General features: G+C 39.6%; 2 protein-coding genes across 11 annotated transcripts in view; one reads left to right on the forward strand and one right to left on the reverse strand.

The window, feature by feature from the left end:
* Positions 1-18,765, reverse strand: part of KMT2C (lysine methyltransferase 2C) — a 293,955-nt gene that overhangs the window by 40,954 nt on the left and 234,236 nt on the right. For all 10 annotated transcript variants that reach the window (XM_082846696.1, XM_082846698.1, XM_082846705.1 and 7 more), the window contains 9 exons: positions 18,523-18,660; positions 18,309-18,341; positions 18,094-18,210; positions 12,698-12,830; positions 12,249-12,463; positions 10,539-10,612; positions 9,210-9,392; positions 6,555-8,483; positions 5,812-6,104 (listed from right to left, as the gene is read on the reverse strand). In XM_082846696.1, coding sequence (XP_082702822.1) covers positions 5,812-6,104; positions 6,555-8,483; positions 9,210-9,392; positions 10,539-10,612; positions 12,249-12,463; positions 12,698-12,830; positions 18,094-18,210; positions 18,309-18,341; positions 18,523-18,660 — 3,115 coding nt within the window. The remainder of the gene's footprint in view (positions 1-5,811; positions 6,105-6,554; positions 8,484-9,209; positions 9,393-10,538; positions 10,613-12,248; positions 12,464-12,697; positions 12,831-18,093; positions 18,211-18,308; positions 18,342-18,522; positions 18,661-18,765) is intronic.
* LOC309966033 (small ribosomal subunit protein eS27-like) lies at positions 15,923-16,737 on the forward strand. The gene has a single exon (XM_082845934.1). It carries the CDS (start codon positions 16,413-16,415, stop codon positions 16,662-16,664), a length of 252 nt encoding a protein of 83 aa, XP_082702060.1. The 5' UTR covers positions 15,923-16,412; the 3' UTR covers positions 16,665-16,737.

Genomic DNA, 18,765 nt, shown 5'->3' on the forward strand with positions numbered 1-18,765 from the left:
ATAATCACCATTAGCAGCTACTTATAAAGTATCTATATGCAAGTAAATATTTGCCAAGTATCCTATAATAAATACCATATCCGAGCTCTATCTAACAGATAACACAGACAAAGACAAAGCAAAGCCACCAAGCAGACAGAATCAGGTGCTTAGAAATCAGCATATACGACTGGAGTTGAAAGGAGTCCATTTCCTTCTTCTATATCTAGGGAGGCTATGATACGGAGGAAGCTGATTTGGGGGACGCTTGAATGAAGGCAGGAGGTCTAATGAAGTGTACTAGAGAGACTTTATAGGCCTCTGCAGATGAGAAGACAAAGGCATGATGACTGGACAGGTTAACCTATTATTTGCTAGAAAGGAATGAGGACTGGGGGTAGTAAGACAAAGAATGATAGGCATTATCTGCAAAGATTCAGTAAATGAATAAATTATACACATACTTTTATTTATATTGTACCTCATTCTAGAAAAAACTAAAGGCAATTTACAAATAAATACAAAACAGAGCAACAGAGAAAAACCTGCAAGCAAGATTACTCTACCCAGCAAGGATCTCATTCAGATTTGATGGAGAAATTAGAACCTTTACAGACAAGCAAAAGCTGAGAGAGTTCAGCACCACCAAACCAGCTTTACAACAAATGCTAAAGGAACGTCTCTAGGCAAGAAACACAAGAGAAGGAAAAGACCTACAATAATAAACCCAAAACAATTAAGAAAATGGGAATAGGAACATAGATATCGATAATTACCTTAAATGTTAATGGACTAAATGCTCCCACCAAAAGACACAGATTGGCTGAATGGATACAAAAACAAGACCCATATATATGCTGTCTACAAGAGACCCACTTCAGACCTAGAGACACATACAGACTGAAAGTAAGGGGATGGAAAAAGATATTCCATGCAAATGGAAGCCAAAAGAAAGCTGGAGTAGCAATTCTCATATCAGACAAAATAGACTTTAAAATAAAGACTATTAGAAGAGACAAAGAAGGACACTACATAATGATCAAGGGATCAATCCAAGAAGAAGACATAACAATTGTAAATATTTATGCACCCAACATAGGAGCACCTCAATACATAAGGCAAATACTAACCGCCATAAAAGGGGAAATCGACAGTAACACATTCATAGTAGGGGACTTTAACACCCTATACTTTCACCAATGGATAGATCATCCAAAATGAAAATAAATAAGGAAACACAAGCTTTAAATGATACATTAAACAAGATGGACTTAATTGGTATTTATAGGACATTCCATCCAAAAACAACAGAATACACATTTTCCTCAAGTGCTCATGGAACATTCTCCAGGATAGATCATATCTTGGGTCACAAATCAAGTCTTGGTAAATTTAAGAAAATTGAATCAAGTACCTTTTCTGACCACAATGCTATGAGACTAGATATCAATTACAGGAAAAGATCTGTAAAAAATACAAACACATGGAAGCTAAACAATACACTACTTAATAAGGAAGTGATCGCTGAAGAAATCAAAAAATACCTAGAAACAAATGACAATGGAGACACGACGACCCAAAACCTATGGGATGCAGCAAAAACAGTTCTAAGAGGGAAGTTTATAGCAATACAAGCCCACCTTAAGAAACAGGAAACATCTCGAATAAACAACCTAAACTTGCACCTAAAGCAATTAGAGAAGGAAGAACAAAAAAACCCCAAAGTTAGCAGAAGGAAAGAAATCATAAAGATCAGATAAGAAAAAAATGAAAAAGAAATGAAGGAAACGATAGCAAAGATCAATAAAACTAAAAGCTGATTCTTTGAAAAGATAAACAAAATTGATAAACCATTAGCCAGACTCATCAAGAAAAAAGGGAGAAGATTCAAATCAATAGAATTAAAAATGAAAACGGAGAAGTAACAACTGACACTGCAGAAATACAAAAGATCATGAGAGATTACTACAAGCAACTCTATGCCAATAAAATGGACAACCTGGAAGAAATGGACAAATTCTTAGAAATGCATAACCTGCCAAGACTGAATCAGGAAGAAATAGAAACTATGAACAGACCAATCACAAGCACTGAAATTGAAACTCTGATTAAAAATCTTCCAACAAACAAAAGCCCAGGACCAGATGGCTTCACAGGCAAATTCTATCAAACATTTAGAGAAGAGCTAACACCTATCCTTCTCAAACTCTTCCAAAATATAGCAGAGGGAGGAACACTCCCAAACTCATTCTATGAGGCCACCATCACCTTGATACCAAAATCAGACAAAGATGTCACAAAGGAAGAAAACTACAGGCCAATATCACTGATGAACATAGATGCAAAAATCCTCAACAAACTACTAGCAAACAGAATCCACCAGCACATTAAAAGGATCATACACCATGATCAAGTGGGGTTTACCCCAGGAATGCAAGGATTCTTCAATATACGCAAATCAACGTGATACACCATATTAACAAATTGAAGAAGAAAAACCATATGATCATCTCAATAGATGCAGAGAAAGCTTTCGACAAAATTCAACAACCATTTATGATAAAAACCCTCCAGAAAGTAGGCATAGAGGGAACTTTCCTCCACATAATAAAGGCCATATATGACAAACCCACAGCCAACATCGTCCTCAATGGTGAAAAACTGAAAGCATTTCCACTAAGATCAGGAACAAGACAAGGTTGCCCACTCCCACCACTCTTATTCAACATAGTTTTGGAAGTTTTAGCTACAGCAATCAGAGAAGAAAAGGAAATAAAAGGAATCCAAATCAGACAAGAAGAGGTAAAGCTGGCACTGTTTGTAGATGACATGATACTATACACAGAGGATCCTAAAGATGCTACCAGAAAACTACTAGAGCTAATCAATGAATTTGGTAAAGTAGCAGGATACAAAATTAATGCACAGAAATCTCTGGCATTCCTATACACTAATGATGAAAAATCTGAAAGTGAAATCAAGAAAACACTCCCATTTACCATTGCAACAAAAAGAATAAAGTATCTAGGAATAAACCTACCTAAGGAGACAAAAGACCTGTATGCAGAAAATTATAAGACACTGATGAAAGAAATTAAAAATGATACAAATAGATGGTGAGATATACCATGTTCTTGGATTGGAAGAATCAACATTGTGAAAATGACTATACTACCCAAAGCAATCTACAGATTCAATGCAATCCCTATCAAACTACCACTGGCATTTTTCACAGAACTAGAACAAAAAATTTCACAATTTGTATGGAAACACAAAAGACCCCGAATAGCCAAAGCAATCTTGAGAAAGAAAAACGGAGCTGGAGGAATCAGGCTCCCTGACTTCAGACTATACTACAAAGCTACAGTAATCAAGACAGTATGGTACTGGCACAAAAACAGAAAGATAGATCAATGGAACAGGATAGAAAGCACAGGGATGAACCCACGCACATATGGTCACCTTATCTTTGATAAAGGAGGCAGAAATGTACAGTGGAGAAAGGACAGCCTCTTCAATAAGTGGTGCTGGGAAAACTGGACAGGTACATGTAAAAGTATGAGATTAGATCACTCCCTAACACCATACACAAAAATAAGCTCAAAATGGATTAAAGCCCTAAATGTAAGGCCAGAAACTATCAAACTCTTAGAGGAAAACATAGGCAGAACACTCTATGACATAAATCACAGCAAGATCTTTTTTGACCCTCCTCCTAGAGAAATGGAAATAAAAACAAAAATAAACAAATGGAACCTAATGAAACTTCATAGCTTTTGCACAGCAAAGGAAACCATAAACAAGACCAAAAGACAACCCTCCGAATGGGAGAAAATATTTGCAAATGAAGCAACTGACAGAGGATTAATTTCCAAAATTTACAAGCAGCTCATGCAGCTCAATAACAAAAATACAAACAACCCAATCCAAAAATGAGCAGAAGACCTAAATAGACAAATAGACATTTCTCGAAAGAAGATATACAGACTGCCAACAAACACATGAAAGGATGCTCAACATCATTAATCATTAGAGAAATGCAAATCAAAACTACAATGAGATATCATCTCACACCAGTCAGAATGGCCATCATCAAAAAATCTACAAACAATAAATGCTGGAGAGGGTGTGGAGAAAAGGGAACACTCTTGCACTGCTGGTGGGAATGTGAATTGGTACAGCCACTATGGAGAACAGTATGGAGGTTCCTTAAAAAACTAAAAATAGAACTACCATATGACCCAGTAATCCCACTACTGGGCATATACCCTGAGAAAACCATAATTCAAAAAGAGTCATGTACCAAAATGTTCATTTCAGCTCTATTTACAGTAGCCAGGACATGGAAGCAAGCTAAGTGCCCATCATCGGATGAATGGATAAAGAAGATGTGGCACATATATACAATGGAATATTACTCAGCCATAAAAAAATGAAATTGATCTATCTGTAATGAGGTGGATAGACCTAGAATCTGTCATACAGAGTGAAGTAAGTCAGAAAGAGAAAGACAAATACCATATGCTAACACATATATATGGAATTTAAGAAAAAAAAATGTCATGAAGAACCTAGGGGTAAGACGGGAATAAAGACACAGACCTACTAGAGAATGGACTTGAGGATATGGGGAGGGGGAAGGGTAAGCTGTGACAAAGCGAGAGAGTGGCATGGACATATATGCACTACCAAAGGTAAGGTACATAGCTAGTGGGAAGCAGCCACATAGCACAGGGATATCAGCTAGGTGCTTTGTGACCGCCTGGAGAGGTGGGATAGGGAGGGTGGGAGGGAGGGAGATGCAAGAGGGAAGAGATATGGGAACATGTGTGTATGTATAACTGATTCACTTTGTTATAAAGCAGAAACAAAGAAACAAAAAAAAGATAGCAGACTGGGTATGTCTGACAATCTTTAAAAATCCTACCAGGATTACCACAAAAAATCTGAAGATTGACTCCAAAATTCCAACCTTTTTGTTTCTAAAAGTATTTCCTTTGGAATTTAATTTGCTTACAATAATAAAATTGTAATGTAATTTTTTCAAAAAAAAATAGTAACAGGCAAAAGGAGAAAGAGAAAAGGAAAACAATGGTAAACCTTTAACATGGAGGTAGGTATTAGACTAAAAACTATACCTGATAAAATGAAAAGCATATGTTAAAGAAATATTATTATGTTATAATATAATCCTTATTATAACTCAGGCCCACATTTGGCTTTGATTGTTCTACTAGCCACTTCAAAGATGGAAACCACTCATCACAAAAAATTCCTACAGGAAAACATCCTTTCAATTTCGAAATTTCCACAAATATTTACCATGTAAATTAAAATTAAAAATCTAAGGAGAGAACAATTCTCACTCATCACATCACAGGAGGCTTTGAAGGAATAGGGCAGTTACATTTTAAAGGTTTGACTGGTAGGATAAACTACATCGCTGTGGCTGTGACGTAAGGCTAGTACAGTCAATATTTAATTAAAAAGGGAGTACTTTTACACTCTGTTGAGTACTGAGGGGTTTAAAGAAAAACCCACGACCTCTCATTAGTGAAAAATAATGTTGATCATATCTCAAAGGGATCAAAAAGTAAAAAACAGCATAAACTTCTTGATTAAGAGTAATTTCAAAGAATATATATACATATGTATATATATACACACATATATATATATGTGACACTGAATCCCTTTGCTGTACACGTGAAACTAACACAACATTGTAAATTAACTATACTACAATTAAAAAATGGTCCCAAACAAAATAATTTCAGTCGTGCGTATTCCCTTCTATTAGCTATTTAAATGTCATGAAACTAAACGCATTACCTAAATCCATGAGGTCTCATCCCCATACCAGTAACATCAGGAGTACAGGGTCCACGCGGGTCTTTTGGGAAAGCAGCATATCTAGGTCCTAGAGGAGGGCCAATGGAGGACCCGATGCTCCCAGGATAGGGCGGGGGAGGCCTAGTAAAAGCCTGGCTGGCACTCTCCGGCTGCCAGTGCTGCAGGGGCCCCGGATGAGGCACTGCTCCTGGGGCCTGTGACCCTTTCTCCTGTCGACCTGCCAGCTTCTTCTGCTGTTGCTGCTGGAGGATGATTTCACGTAACTTCTGTCGCTGAACGGAAAGAAACAAAAAATGACCGGGACTTTTTAAAAAGTAATAGCTTTTTAAGTCTCAATGCTTCGGATACTTGACTATGGTAATGTTTAAAATACCGTAATATTTCAAAGTATGATAAAACACTAGCTACACTTAAATATTCAATCGGTTATAAAAAATAAAGTGATGATTTGGGTCCTTTTCCTTGCCATACAACTATCACAAAACTGAACCTTTCATATTTAAGAATTCCCCTACCAACTCATGAAAACCGAAATTAGATAAAAGAATAAGCCCAATTCATCAGTGTTGATTTTACCAATTTCATTTTTCTTCTTCGCAGTATGACCAATTCTACAGAAAAGATTGACTTGAACAGCTGTACATAAATTACTCAATTTGATAAGATGAACAGCACTCTCAAATAATACATTTAAAACATCTGAGAACATTCAACCTGTTTACCTGTCTCAATTTCTCTGTATCTGCTTGAGACATGTTTGCAGTGCTCTGTGTATCGGTGACTCCTGAGGTCGGTACAGGTCCGGGAAGCTGGGACACACCGGAGAACTGCTGGCCTTGAGAATTCATGGGTGAGCTGGAAGGTGCACTGAAGCTCCCCTCTGATCTAGGCCGTGGCTGATCAGCGACGTCATGGGCAACCTGACTTGTTCCGAAAGAGTCAGACTGAGATCTCGGAGTCATGGGAGTCTGATCATAGGGGTCACGAGGGGCAGATGGGGAGACACGGCTAAAAGTGTCTGAAAGACCAGGTCCAGGTGGCCTGGGTGTTTGGGAACACGCATCAGGTGGCCTTACCAAAGGGCCAGGTAAGGCTGCTCCTCGATTTTGTGCTGCCTGCAGGAAAGGATCCTGATTTGGCATGAGGACTGGTCTTGTCATTGAGGACCTAGTAAAACCCTCTGAAATCCTTGGCCTCGGTATTGCTGGTGGTTGAGAGTAAGGAACAGAAATTCCAGGTCTCGGTGTTCCAGGAGGGTGAGCACGTGGGTCAGAACGTCTCTGATTAGCTGCAGATGTAACAAATAAGTCTGCTTGTGCAGACGGCCTTGGGGCTGGTGGCTGCTGACTATACGGGCCGATGGTGGTGGGCCGGGGAGTTCCAGGAGGTTGAGAATAGGGGTCTGGATTGGAGCGAGAAGTTCCTGGGGGCTGGGAATAGGAATCTCCAATAGGACGTGGAGTTCCTGGAGGTTGGGAATATGGGTCCTGAGATGTTGGCCTTGATATGGTTCCAGGCTGGGGAAAAGCCCTTGAAGGATGAGCAAAGGATTCATTCATTGCTGGATGTGGGGTGACGGGAGGCTGGCTATATGGATCACTTGACTGGTTATGAGAGAAGTTATCTACAGGTCGTGGTGTCAAAGCAGGCCTTTCATAAGGGTCAACAGACAATCGCCTCGGTGCCTGTGACACTGACCCATAAGGGTCCTGGGAGGATGGGGGCGGCTGCATTGGAGCTTTAAAAGGTCCGGGACCACTATCAAGAGGTGCAGGTGTTAACAGGGGTCGAGCATATGGATCAGGTATCCGTTGTCTTTGAAACGCATCTGCCCTAGGAGATGGTTTAGTAAAGTGGTCATTGGTTCCAGACGCTAGAGGACCTTTTGCAGTTTGTTCCGAAACTACAGGAGACCGGGGCAGGCCTAAGGGTTTGGGAAATGGATCTGTCATCACAGGCCTAGGTGTGTCTGGAGGCTTTGCATAGGGGTCACTACTTGCTGTGGAGGAAGAACATAAATCTCTGACTGGGGATGGCCTACTTGCTGTTGTCTCGCTCATCTGAGTGGGCCTAGATACGGACGGTAAAGGTGCACAGTTTTCCACCAGTGCAGAATTTCTTCTGGAAAAACCATGGCCCCCAGCAGGTGGTCTTGGGGTACCAACCATTTTCGCATAAGGATCCGCTGGAGATGGCGGCCGGGAGTTAGAAGATCCAGGGGAAAACATCTGTGGGGAAGGCGGCTGAGAAGCCTGAGCCTGTGACAGACTCTCTGGGATGGAGATCCGGGACGGCGCCGGAGGAGGGGGTGGAGCTTGCGGTTTTACAAACACGTCATCTGATGGCGCGGAAGTGGGGGTGCCGGGCAGCTGCTTTGCAAACAGGTCTTTATGGAAGGGCTGTGCAGGAGACGTACTTCCGTTGCCAGGCTGCGGGGTCAGGGGGCTCTGGATGCCGCCACTCGGCGTGTCCGAGCCAGACTGCCCCAGAAGAGGCTGAGGGCCCAGCTGCTGCTGCTGCTGCTGCTGCTGCTGCTGCTGCTGCTGCTGCTGTTGCTGCTGCTGCTGCTGCTGTTGCTGCTCGTTCTTCACCTGCTCCAGCTTCTGGGTGGCTTCAATCTTAGCCTGCTGCTTACTTTTCTGCCGCATTTGCTGTTGGAATAGGAAAGAAAAAACAATCATACGGCTAAGGAAGAATATAGCTGTCACGGGGCAGGGGGGAACAGCAACAGAAAATTTATTCGTTTGATGTCGTCAGTTTCCAGATTGCTCCCCTATTGTAAATTCCTCAAGAGGAGAGACTATTATTCATCACAGTATACCGAATGTCTACGGCAGCATATCGTTTATAATATTTACTAAAACTTCCCCAAATCAACTTAAATATATTTTACTGAGAAAGGAAAGTCTATTTTAAATCAAATTTTTATATTGTAGTAAGAACTATAGCTGAAACTATATCATAAACAGTTCTTTTCTCAAAAAGCAAAAATTCAACTTTAAAAAGCAAATTCTTTTAAATTAATTAATTTATCTTTTTATTTTTGGCCGTGTTGGGTCTTCGTTGCTGGGTGGGCTTTCTCTGGTTGCGGCGAGCGGGGGCTACTCTTCATTGCAGTGCGCGGGCTTCTCATTGCGGTGGCTTCTCTTGTTGTGGAGCACGGGCTCTAGGCAGGCGGGCTCAGTACTTGTGGCTCGCGGGCCCTAGAGCGCAGTCTCAGTAGTTGTGGCGCATGGGCTTAGTTGCTCCATGGTATGTGGAATCTTCCTGGACCAGGGCTCGAATCCATGTCCCCTGCATTAGCAGGCGGATTCTTAACCACTGCACCACTAGGGAAGTCCTAAAAAGCCAATTCTTAAAGAAACAGAAACACACACCTGTCTGAATTTCCATTCCTGTTCATGTTCCGATTCTCTTTGCTTTAGTGGATCTTTAAAAAGATCTGAATCAATACGAGAGCTGGGATCGATGCTATCTTGCTGCTGCTGCCTTTTCATGGAATCATTTGACATCTGTACTTTATTAATGCGTAAAGCAGCTCTGTTATCTCTGGCTTTTTGCTTTGAAAAAAGGAGAAGAAAATTATCTCCCAGTATATGTTAAAATTAAATAAAACTATGGCAAATTTTATCATACAAAAGCAAGAAAAAGTTGGGTTAAATAGTTGTAAACAGTTGAAATACTAATCTTGAGAACTTACAGCCTCTTGTGTGAAAAGATCTGGACACTACCCCACTTTTCCCTTTTATAAGGCATGTTTCAACTGAAGACATATTTCCATCTCTCTATTTAAACCAGGCTAGAGAACCCAGGTGTAATCTAATATTTTCAATCCTAATTTTTGTAACAGACTCTTCAAAAATGGAACGATTAATATCTCTCTCAATTTAGAGAAAAGGAAAATACCAAATCAATCCTCCAAATCTAAAATCTGGAACCTGAAGCTTAACGTTAAAAAAAGAAAAATCATTGAGAAATATTAAAAATATCCTGCCATTACCTCTGCCAGTCAAGGTAAAACAAAGCAAAGCATCATCAACACATCCCCCCACCAAAATTTTTTGCTTGATCCAAGCAGTCATTATCACTGACAGTACGTCTGCTGAAGATCAAGGTAGAAAATAAGTACATGTATTTTTCAAAACGGTAATGCAGATATAATATGCTTTCAAATGAAAGCAAGGATTTGGATCCAGTTGACAATCTTAATTTGGCTCTTTGGGAGAAAATAAGTCACCATCTGAACTGTGAATCTTATAAAATACTCTAATAATTCCTGGCCAAGTCCATGTTTCAAAAGCTCCTTAAAGGTGTCCAGGTATACCTCTTTCAAAATTCTCTACTAAACCTAATACAAAAAGAGCTTATTGTGGAAGAAACTGAGGCACATTAATGTGGCTGCAAAATGTAGTACTCTTTCGAAGAGATAAAACAATTTAAAAGTGAAATGAGTTAAACACGCTCCTAGGATAAGTGATTTCAATCTTCAACATACTGGTTCTATTAACCAGCTTATGAACATGTCACCCTCTATATTAAGACATCATGAGTTAGGAAAACACTATAAAACAAAGCTGTTTATTAGTTGTACAAGTATTTAACATATGTTTTTTGGAATGGGAAATCTTTTTATGAACCTAAGACGATAATAATAAGATTCACGTATTGTGTCTGAAGGCATGATACATGTGAGTTTTTTTAAATACCACGTATGGTGCTCTTTCCTGTGAGCTTGCTTTTCTCCACAGCTTGGCAATTTGCTTCACTCTAGTAGTCCAGTCTGCAACAAAAGAACACAGTAGACACATTCACAGAACCACGGTAATGATGCGTCTTAATCAAAAGGTTGATAAACTGCTAACAGTTAAACTGATTCTGCCCACATTTTCATAAATGATAGTCCTGTATTTAGTTCTTTGTATGGTATAAAGTTCCTGGCACACAGCAGACCAAACATATTTCTGAATGGAGTGCTGCCTCATTAATAATCTCACCTGTGGAGCTGGCAAGTTTTTAAATCAAAGTTCTAAGCAGCCAAGATAAAGTTAAGCCAAACATAATAAATTCCCTCAACCATGTAAGATGCTACCAGGACCAAAGCTAAACGTTTTGGAAAACATCTGTACTCAAGAGAATTCTATCAAGTTGACCAAAAGGAAGTAATCATTATTAAAAATAAGCATCTCATCAGCACTTGTGCATGACAAAGATACGGAAAAGCAATGATTTCAAGCCACTTCTATGAAACTCAGTGTCAGGACAGTACACAAAATGAAATGTGGGTGAGATCAACAGTTAGCAATAAATGTAGAACTGCTTTTGTCCATATTTATAAACAGAAAGCTTTGAAATAGCCAGTGGAAATGGAAATCAGCTGCAGACCAACAGCCTTAACATGGTATTTCATGAGGTTCTAGAATCACACAGTACATCTATTAAAGAAAATTACTTTAAAATAAAGGAAACCTACAGCTCCAATCTAAGGACAATTTTTACACTGACACTAAGTGACTTAATAGAACCAGATATACTCATCTCTAAGCAGCAAATAAAAGTGTGGTTAAAAAACACACACACACACACAAAAACCCTTGAAGAATGTGTATACTGCTTTAACAGACAGCCCTGCATTAAACCACTGACTTTTCTTGTTAGATAAGGTAGCATTTATTTCTATGAATAATAAATAAAGTACTACAAGGTGGCCAAACCAAAAAAGACAGGGGTCATCCATAAAAAATCCACTTTTAAGTACTCCTCTAGTAATTTAAAAGAGCTATATGACAGCTGGGAAACTATTGCAAGACAAAGCTTAAGTGACCTTTTCAGATCCTAGTTTGTCTTGCAACATGAACTCAAGATACTAAATGAGCATTTGCTTACAAATATTCTGTAAGTGACATTAATCCAAATGTTTCATCCTCTTGCTAATGAGAATTTTCAAAAATGGTACCACTGTACCATCTGCTTTTTTCAAATGGGCTAGACAGTTGGGAAGAAGGGGAAATAATTCTGAGTTAGTTTCAATGTGAACAATACTTAGAATGGAGTCTGATTTAGCCTAACTTAATACTTCTGATTAAATGATAAGCTTTTTATTCTAGGAATTTTCTTGTACAATTACACATATAACACAACACTGACTTCCATGTATTTAAAAAGACTGCTAGGAGCTGGAATCACTTCATTAATTGAAATTAACTTCTGGGAAATATGCAAATCGGTACAGGGCTTAGGACTAAGAAAATGCAAGATGTTTCTAGATATCTAGGGAATCTTCACATTGTGCAGAGTCACACTAGATAAAAATTAATGGTGATACACAGGCTCTCTGTTATAGTGAGACAAGAACAAAAAAAGCCTGTGACGTGTGGGAAAGCTGGTCACATGTAAGCAGTGATATATCCGTGACTTACCTGGGAATTCTTCCTTTAGGTTGGGGAAATTAATATTTGTGTAGAGAACTGGTGCTACTGTTGCCATTTCACCCAGGGCCTCCTCTTTCTCCCACTTGAGTGTACTTCTCTGGGCATTTGACATTGTATCATTTTCTCCTTCCATAGTGGGAGCTGATGATGTCCAAGAGCCATTAGGGTCACTTGCCATTGGATTAAATGCTGGATTTTTATCCCTGGCAAATAATAAACAACTTTACTTCATAAACATAAAATAACCTTCTAAGTACTATGGTCAAGTACAATTTCATTAAACCTATTATTACAAAATAGCTAAAATGTTTGATGATTTTTCGCAAAGATCACAATGAGTGCAACACACTAACACTGTGCACGATCACTCAGATCAATAACCATTCATATAACAAAAAAGATTTACGTTTCCGTAGAACGTGGAGGCTTTTAGATACCTGGCATCAGTGTAGGGGGGCTGTGCTACAGCAGGGAAGGTTGCCAGTCCACTTCCAGGAGGCAAAGAATTATGTGCGAGATGAGGACTGGGTCCGATAAGGCCATTCACGAGTGGCATCCGTGAAAAAACATCTTAAAAGAAGAAAGCAGCAATTTTTGCATATTATTAAAAAATAATTTAAAAGCGGCGGAAATATTTTTAAATAAAAATTCGTAACGCTGCTTTAAAGTATGATTTTCCCCCCAATATTATACTGTAAAATATCGCTTAAAGAGTGACTAGGTTATAAAATTTTGAAATATGGACTCTATAATTCTGTTTACTTCATTATGGTATAATGGAAGTAGCACGTGTTTTGGAGTCTGACGGCCCTGATCTTGAATCTTAATTCTGCTACTTGTTATAAGCAGAATCAATCACTGTTTCTATAAAATGAAGGTATTCTATAATGTAACTGGCATACTGTATGTGCAGTTTTCAGCACAGTGCCTGCTATGCAGTAAGTATGCAGTACATACGAGCTCTAAAAAAAGAATCAGGGCTTCTCTGGTGGCACAGTGTTTGGGAGTCCGCCTGCCGATGCAGAGGACACGAGTTCGTGCCCCGATCTGGGAAGATCCCACATGCCGCGGAGCGGCTGGGCCCATAAGCCATGGTTGCTGAGCCTCCGTGTCTGGAGCCTGTGCTCCGCAACGGGAGAGGCCACAGCAGTGAGAGGCCCACGTACCGCAAAAAAATAAAAAAATAAAAATAAATAAAAAAAGAATCAATCTCAACAAATGCTAGTGAGTTGTATCAAACATTCTTCTTCACTCAAAATTTACAAACAGATGTCTCTTACATGAAAAAAACACCTATTACTCTCAAATTGACACTTTCTCTAAATTAGTTTGGAACAACAAGCAATATTTCATCTACCATTATAAATTGGATGACTACTGTAAAAATAAATAATTTCTGTTTTTGACCTAATTTTCATTACTTGCAGTTTCAGCCCCCAAATGTATTTTAATTCTCAATCCAGTACCTTCACATCTTCTTTCTAAATAGACATTAGGCAAACCATAATAAGACCACCTTGTGTTTCTCCAAACTCTCCACAAGCATATAACTCCAACCCCTATTGCGATCATCTATTTTCCTAAACTATTTGGAAATAAGCCAACTGTCCTTAACCAAGCAGTTTTCCAGCAAAAAAACAAACAAACAAAACACCCACCTTTTTTTGGTGTACCTTCAAAAACCCCTTCCATAAACTTACAGTGGTAATCATTTCACGACGTATGTCAAATCACTATGCTGTACACTCTAAACTATGCAGTGCTGTATATATCATATAAACTATGCAGTGCTGAGATATCAACTGTATCTCAATAAAACTGGAAGGTGGGGAGAAAACCCTTTCAATTTAAAGACATAATAAATATACGGCCTCTACTTACGTCGTAACACTCAGAACAACACTAGGAGATCCATATCACCAGTTAATTATACAAATGAAAATCAGTTACAAAGTTGGTTAATACTGGGCACACCTGGTATAGTGACACAGAACTCCTAACCCAACCACTTGCCAAGCTATTAGAAAAAATAACGAAGTGTCCTGCCCACATAATGTTCTACACTACATAATGTCCTTTCAGCCAAACCAGACCCTCTGTTACGACCCTCAAGCTCGTCTGAGGACACTGGGGCTGACTGCCCGCAGCTTTTCAGGCTTTGTCTCAAGGACGGTGGTCCTGGAACCATCGGACTTCCAGGTTAGGGCTTCTCCTGCAGAACGGCAGAGCTGGGCCCACTGGATCTGGACTCCACAACAAGTGTCTCAGGACACTTAAGTTCACTCCAAGGATCGGATTAAGAAGCAAGATTTCTCCACTTATTCCAAGTAGAATGCTACTTCTATTTTTTAACTTTAAAGAAAAGTAGGTTTCACTAAGGAATATGATATTTTATTGAAAAATATTAAATGCCTTTCATGTAGTTAGGATAAAGAAAAGCTCCCTTCCTGGTAGTGAGAATGTGATCTATCCTGGAGCTATCAGCACTGACTACTGTACGTGCAATACGACTATACTGAAACCTTACATAATAACAATAGCTATTACTCATTAGCAATTTAGTATATGCCTGGCACTGTTCCAAAACCTTTACATGTGTTAATTAACTCTTTGGTCCTCACAACCAGGCCATGAAATGGGTTATTACATGTAGCTCCATTTATGCAAAAAGACCCAGAGAAATTAAATAACTTAAGTACACATAAATAGATGCAAAGCATTTTCCCTTTGTTATTATTTTAACTAGGAGGTGGTCTTTTTCCCATTCTCTCAAGTCTACCATACCTGGTCACACTAGTATCTTTTTCAAGGCATAAACCATGGTAAGAATTGCAAAGTCACTTCATGGAACTTTCACCTAAAGTGATTTCAAGTTACTGTCTCAATCTTCTTGAAATTTCCCTTCTCCGCTTTCTGACCTTCTGTAAAAGTGTCAACACATCACACTCTGCCCTTCTCCTCATCGCTCCTACTAAGTTGTTCCACTGAGGATCACAGCAATCTCACCATCCAGTGAAACAGTGCCTTTCACCCCACCCGACCCTACAGCCTGATGACCGCCACTGCGAAGATCCTATACCTCTCACTCAGTGTCTCCATCTCTCAGCTTTTTTCACTTCCACCTAATGCTTCAAAAGGGGAAAGGAGTGTATAATATAAATCAGTTGACTTAAGCATGTAACTCATTATTTAATTAAAAAGAGTTCTTCAAGATTCTGTACTCTACTGGCAGTATATTCTTAAGAAACCTCACCCTTCCAACCACTAAACAGACAATTCCTAAATTTTCATCTATAGCCTTGAACAACTGCAACTGCCTGTAAGTCAGAACAATGTGTATGTCCCATTTCTAACTAAAAATGGCCAGAACTAAATTCATTACATCTCCACTACCCTCCCCCTACAACACACACACACACACACACACACACGCGCGCGCGCTTGCGCTTCTTTGTTCCCCCTACAACACACACACATGCACACACGCGTGCGTGCACGTTTCTTTGTTCCATGTTTCCAGTTTACAGCATGACTGGTTATCCTCTAGGCAAGCCTGGCTTATATATAGTCTAGTTCAATTTACTTCTTTTTTTCTCACATCTTACATCCATTTGGTAGCACTATCCTACTTATTCTAACATCACTGTCTCTCAAATCCATTTCCTCCTTTCAATTAGCACTGCAGATATATTTAAATGGAGCCCAAATTCTAACTCAGTCCCAACTGCAATAAACTCATTAGTACAACTCTTCTTGTGTCAAATCCATTCCCAATACTGACATCAGAGCTACTCTGCCAAAATGTGTAACTCATCAGCTCATTTCACTGGTGTGAGGTCTCCAGTGCCTCTCAGAAACCTGGAGAAAAAAAGGCCAACTGCCAATGCCTAGCTGTGTAGACACAATTCAGTCCCACGCGTACTTTTTGTTCTGCCTTCTTAAACACTGACCACTTACCTCTCTTCCTTTGCCCTGGAAAATGTTAGAGTTGCCATTCTTGAATATCTGTGTGGTCTCCCTGCATGTGACCTGATCATGCTTTATCCTTAAATTATTATTCTTTCAAACATGAATGCTGAAATCTTAGCGACTCCTACGCAAAAAAAAAGATCAACCCCACCTTTCCGACGGTGATGACCTCCCCACAAGAACATGCCTCTCGCAAAGGATCTCCTTCATCCCTCTCCAGAAGAGAAGAGGAAACACAAGAAGAAGCGCCTGGTGCAGAGCCCCAGTTCCTATTTCATGGATGTGAAATGCCCAGGATGCTATAAAATCACCACCGTCTCTAGCCATGCACAAACAGTAGTTTTGTGTGTTGGCTGCTCTACTGTCCTCTGCCAGCCTACAGGAGGAAGAGCAAGGCTTACAGAAGGATGCTCCTCCAGACGGAAGCAGCACTAAAAGCTGCCGGAATCAAGATGAATGGGAAACCATCCCAATAAACACATTTTGGGTAAAAAAAAATAAATCAACTGCCCCCAACCTTCAAAACCTTATTAAAAATGAGACAGCACAGTGAAATGATTTAAACAATGATCATAAAACCTTTTATAAAGGAATACATCTTTAAATGATTTGATTTCTGAAATACATACTTTTAGTTTCAGAAAACATGGAGATAGTTTTTTTATATGTTGAGAAGAGAAATATTGAAGAGTTCTTAATCATTAAGACAGCATATGGGAACAATTAAGGCAAGAAGCACTTATGATGTCTGTTTTATCCAAATGTAAATCACATGTTTAGTCTAGCAAAAATCAAGGTAAATTTATGTTTAGAGGCTAAACTGGTAGAAACTAAAATATTTCAATTATGTGCATTATAGAATTTTTCATGTATACACAAAATTGGTAGTCAAGATAACATTAAATTATTTGTACATTTCAGCACTTACACAAAAACAGTGTATGAGCTTATAAAAGTATCATTACAAATTATTCAATTCAGTATATAATCATGAAGCAGTGACAACAGGATATAGAGAAATGACCCATTATTCAAATCATCAAGAATACATACCACCATCTCCCTTCTATAGGAGATTCCCAGACTGGCAACACTACCACCTTACCTACCTACTCCCACAAATTTTACTTCTAGCCTATCAGATTTTAGCTGTCCAGGCAGAGGGAGAAAGGAAAGCCTTAAACTTGTTCTGCAAGTAGTTACAAATAGGCAGAAGAAAGTGGATTAAACAAAATAGGCAAATTTCCACAGAATTAGGAATTTCATAGTCGACAGTGGTAGAAAGGCCACTGATTTACTCTGAAAGTATGTACTAAGGACATACTCTGTGGCAAGGTATACAGTGGTGAAGACAGATGTGACCCAAGCCTTCAAGGAGCTCACAATCTAAAGGGAAAACCATAATTACCCAAACAGTCATTTACATCTGCACCACATGCTACCAATGAAAAGCATGGGGGAGGTGTGGAGGTGGTGATTTGCTAACCACTGAGGAAATGACAGTGAAACTGAGACCAGATGGATGAGTCTAAGGCAGCCAGGTGAGGGGGGAGCAGTTCTCCAAACATCTTTGCAGGAAGGACTGAGTAAAAGTGAGCTGGGACTAGGACTGGGGAACGGGAAGAAGGCAGGCACTGTTAATAGTGGCACCACAGATCAAGTGAGCAGAAGAATTCTGGCCATGAAGAGAATCGCCGATTTCCAGAGGATGTCAGGGAGGTAGGTGTGTAACTGAGGGAAACTCAGAGATTGGTACTCTTCCATCGGCACAAAGAGGGCTTTCTGCCATCAGTCTGTGTGCGTGGTTCCTGAGGGACACACACCGCAGAGCCATGCTTACAACACTTTTCAAGAGGCGACATACCCTGAGCGTGCGCGGGCAGCAGTGGAGGCGCCGGAGGCTGTGGTACGGAAGCTGGCTGCGTGGCTGCAGGACTGAGCACAGCGGTAAACAAGTCCTCCACATCCTTTCCTCCAAGCTCTAGGAGACACAGTTCCAATGACAATACGATTAAAGGGCTACAGAGCCAAAGCACAGGGAATTCCATTCTTATAAACTAAAAATCAAAACACAAATACCTGGTATTTTATATAACTTCCCAAGAATTGCTCCTAGGATAAAATAAAGAGGTGGAAATATTAACAACCATCATTTCAATATACTGATACAAAACAGCATTTGACATAAAATTATCAGAAGAGAAGTTAAATTGTAAATAAGCATGCAGAAATCTTTGAAAATCATATTTACTCATGTCTTTTAGAAAGCCTAGATGTAGGGCAAATATTTTACCATCTGTGACCATTTTGTCTAGTTCAGGGCTGAGGATGCCATCGAGCTGCTCTTCACTTAACGGTCGTGAACTCTGATTGACACTTGGTTGAGGCAAAGAGGAAGGATCATCAACGCCGGCACCAAGGTCTATTCCAGCTGAGAAGCAAGGTATGCGTATTAAAAAGTGAACTCTGAACACTCACACAGAATGCACTACACTATTTCCCTGCATTAAAACACAACCATATGATTAACACAGAG

This window comes from Leucopleurus acutus (genome assembly GCF_964270905.1).
Source record: "Leucopleurus acutus genome assembly, chromosome: 9".
In the NCBI taxonomy this organism is placed as follows: Eukaryota; Metazoa; Chordata; class Mammalia; order Artiodactyla; family Delphinidae; genus Leucopleurus; species Leucopleurus acutus.